A 3906-nucleotide genomic window follows, 5' to 3' on the forward strand; every position below is an offset into this window, starting at 1 on the left:
CGGCGCAATGATTGAGGCGTGGATGCTCTGCATGGTCTGGTATTTTTCCCAAATATGTATAAGTTAATCCAGCACAGCCCATAAAAAAGTGGTCTACTGGCACAACACAAGGGCACAAGCTTTAGAAAAAAGTTTTTAGTGAGTTGCAAAATTTTCGGTGCTTAGCTAAGCATGTCTTTTTTGTTATAAAGAGTCTATTGGACTTGGATTAGAAATTCATCTTCGTGTGTGTGTGTGTGTGTGTGTGTGTGTGTGTGTGTGTGTGTGTTTACAATGCTTCCTAATAAACGACTGCTTTAACCCAGGTGTGATTTTTAAAGTAGGCCTATCCCCTAAAGTAGGACCAGAGCAAAAAATAAAACGGTCATGTTTATAGGCTGCATGATGAGTTATCTGTTAAGTGAAGTTTCTTCTCGTTGGTCTGGTGACGGGACTGAGGTCTTGCTGAGGACGGCAGCAGAATACGGCAGAAATCCACTCTCGGATCTTTGCCCCGAAGCTGTGCAGGTAAAGTCAGCGCTGGCGCTCCTGGAGCCCAGCGCGGTCGCCGCCTGGCTGCTGTGGCAGCTCAGACACGAACAAGGCCCGGTGGACGACGGCGCGCTGACCGCCGCCGCCGCCGCCGCAGCCGCCGCAGCCGCCGATGCCGCTGCTGAACTATTCAGGCCTGCGGGTGACTGGTAGAGTCCCGGGTGCCTGAAGCTGCACAGGAGCTCTGGCCGCGAGTAGGGGTGGGAGAGTGCTCGGAAGGTGTCGAGGGGCCGGATGGAAGTGGCGAAAGGTGACGAGGCGGCTCCGGTGGCGGCGGCGGCGGCCGCTGCTGCGGTGACACCGACGTGCGGGTAGTAATGTAGAGGCATGTGCGAGTGGAAAGGGTAAGGTAGACTCCCTGTAGCTGCCGCGTGCGTCATCATGTAAGTGTAGAAGCTGGGGTCCGCAGGATGGGGCCAGGACATCGCCAACCGCTGCCTTTTATCCTTCATCCGCCTGTTCTGGAACCACACCTGCACAAAGAGTCAAAACAAGGCCCATATTGAAGCTGCCATGTTGTTTCCACGCTCTATATTTAGACCTGTGAAGAGTGTGTGTTCAGCGTGTGCTCAGGGGCAGACACTCAGCCCTGCACTCAGCTGAAAATGTCCTATAAAGGCTCATGTCATTGAACGTGCAAGTGATCAATTACTGCATGCTGCGGGAGTTAAAATCTACCCATTACCTTCAATGTGTCAGGTAAAATATTTAGGGTTTTTTGCAGTATTTTTAAAGCAGTAGTCTCTAAATTAATTGCACACATAACGGTTAAACGCATTAGCATCCAATGGGCTGAGCATAAATACTGTTAAAGGCGTTATATTGTGGAGGCCTACAGGCTGAAATAAAAGCATCACACTGCAACATATCCCGAGCAGATATAATCCTAAGAACGACTGCGTTTTCTGCTGCACAGTATTACAATTATTATTCTTTTACACCCACATCAATGCTTTCTATGCACGCACACATACACACACACTCCCTCTCTCACACACACACACACACAAACAGTGGACAAGAATAATGAAGATTAATCGTTACCTTAATCGTAGTTTCGGGCAGATTTAGTGCTGCGGCTAATTCGCATCTTCTTGGCCTCGAAACGTAATTTTCCCTGTAAAACTCCTTCTCCAATCTCCCGATTTGCTCTCTGGTGAAAGCAGTCCGATACCTTCTGACTTGGTCGGAATTTGAATTGTTTGATCCTCCCGTTGAATTGCTACCGTTCATATTCGCGAGGGAGTTTGAGCTCGAGGAGCCGGAATTACTGTCTGAAAAGCCTAAAAAGCAGAAAAGAGAGGAAAAGAAAAAGAAGGCAGCTGTTAATGACATCGATAATAGCCTCTTGAAATGACACACGTGTGTATGGGCCCACAGTATATGTGATAGCTGCGTGATAGCAACAATTAAACCGCTTGATGTGAACATTTGTGTCGAGGGGAAAATACATACAAAGCATTTTCTTTATATTATTTTTCTCAATGTGAGAAATGATATTTGTCCATTGTTGTATAGTAATAATAATAGAAATAATAACAGTTGGGAAAATAGTAGGCTAGTAATATAAATAATAATTGAATTAATCTTTATTCCGGAAAGAATTAAATAATAATAATAATAATAATAATAATAATAATAATAATAATAATAATAATAATAATACCGGGATATTGATATCAGATTACAGTACAGAGTAAATCAAAATGAGATGAATCTGGCGTAAAATCTAAAAATATTACCTTTGTTGTTTTCCTTGTGCTGGCTCGGGGAGCGATGCGCAGGGCATCCCACCTCCACATCACTGTTAATATCTGAATCTGGCGAAACTTCGGAGTAAAGGCTCATTTTCTTCCTGCTTTCTGACGATGAAATTTCCGCCGAAGAGGTATTTTCACTGTTGTGGTGTGTTCCGAAAAGACTGTCAATTTCAAATTTGCCTTTCGTCGGGATGTCCCCAAGATTTCCATGGAGAGAAGCCGAAGTTATTCTCGGGCTTAGCCGTCCGCTGTGCTGAGAGTTTTCCAGGGCCTCCAGCACTGAATTTCCAGGCGCGTCTGAGAGCCTCTTCCCTGCGACGGGGCTGTGCAGACCTCTCTCCATCAATATCATCTCTTTTCTTATCCTCTCCATCATTAAGCCGCGCAAGACGAAGGGTGGGAAAGAAAAAAAAAAAAAAAAAAAAAAAAAAGAACCCACACAACACTTGTCCAGGGGGCTGGAGCAGCAATGAGTTGTGTCGGAGCTAAATCCGCATGCAACTCAGCAACTGTCTCTAAATAACTGTCTCTAAACCTTTTTATAAGCAAGACGCAAAAAATGAAAGAATCTGAATGCAATCGACGAGCGACTGCTCAAAATGAGCCGTGCATCCTCCCCACAGCAGCGAAATGTCATTCATCAAAAGTGGTTGCTGCTGTTCGTTGTTAAAATGCTCGGCTGACGTTGCTCCAATGATCATTTATTGTAACAGGTTTATAAGCAAATAAATAGGAGAGGGCTGTCACTTGATGATGGAGGCGGCCTTCGGTCAGACGAATAATATCCAAGTGGAGAGGAAGAGAGGAGTGAGGAGCGAGATGCGTGTCCCTGGGCTGATCTCTGAGTCTGTTTTAGATTGCTCTTGGGTTTGGCCTCTTGGGTGAAATTGACAGTCTGATTAATAAAATGAGCGGTGCAACATTTCCCTCTTCATTTAGGAATATTATTATGCTTTGATTCTCTATTGTTTCCCTCCTCTCTGCTCGCCCTCCCTCTCTCTAATCGTTGTTCTTTTATTTATTCTCCTTATTTCTTTTTTCTTTTTTTTTTTTTGTACCATTTCTGCGACTTAATCAGTATGTGAAATGCATTAGGATTAAGGTGAGAGTTTGTGATGAGATATTAAGGGTGTTTTTTTCCTCTACTTTTTAAGACCTTGGTCATTTTCTTTCAGTGCTGTTTGTATTTTCTTCTCTTTTGGGGGGAGATTTTGTTGCACACAGTTCTTTATTCGTCAAAGACACATTTTGATGTGGTGATAATGCTTGCATTATTACACGTTCACCGACACGTGTGCATAGTAATGCATGTCTAGAGAAGCAGCCTATATTTGTATGTTCAAAATAACTAAAATGTGTCATCAGTCTTGTCTAATTTAACCATTAGCAGTCACTTATTATCAATAAAATTTCGTTGCGGCTAATTCTTCATACTTCCTTTGTTGATTTTTGTTGTCGTTTATGTTGACTTTAAACGAATTACTCCCGTTTAAGAGCTCACATTAGAATACTTTCGTTTTTAACAGCATCTCTTATCTGTTTCAAGTCATCTCTCAATTTCAGTCTGTCTATGCGCCGAAACCTTTATCATCTGCATGGTAGTTGGGGTATTTCT

The 3906-nt window shown here is 43.5% G+C and overlaps 1 protein-coding gene across 1 annotated transcript; it reads right to left on the reverse strand.

Moving 5' to 3' along the window:
* Window positions 1-389: 389 nt before the first annotated feature.
* evx2 (even-skipped homeobox 2) lies at window positions 390-2667 on the reverse strand. The gene is made up of 3 exons (XM_076747670.1): window positions 2274-2667; window positions 1576-1814; window positions 390-1004 (listed from the first exon to the last, which is right to left on the reverse strand). Exons 1-3 carry the CDS (start codon window positions 2665-2667, stop codon window positions 390-392), a joined length of 1248 nt encoding a protein of 415 aa, XP_076603785.1.
* Window positions 2668-3906: the final 1239 nt, after the last annotated feature.

This window comes from Chaetodon auriga, chromosome 13, assembly GCF_051107435.1.
Source record: "Chaetodon auriga isolate fChaAug3 chromosome 13, fChaAug3.hap1, whole genome shotgun sequence".
Classification (NCBI taxonomy): domain Eukaryota; kingdom Metazoa; phylum Chordata; class Actinopteri; order Chaetodontiformes; family Chaetodontidae; genus Chaetodon; species Chaetodon auriga.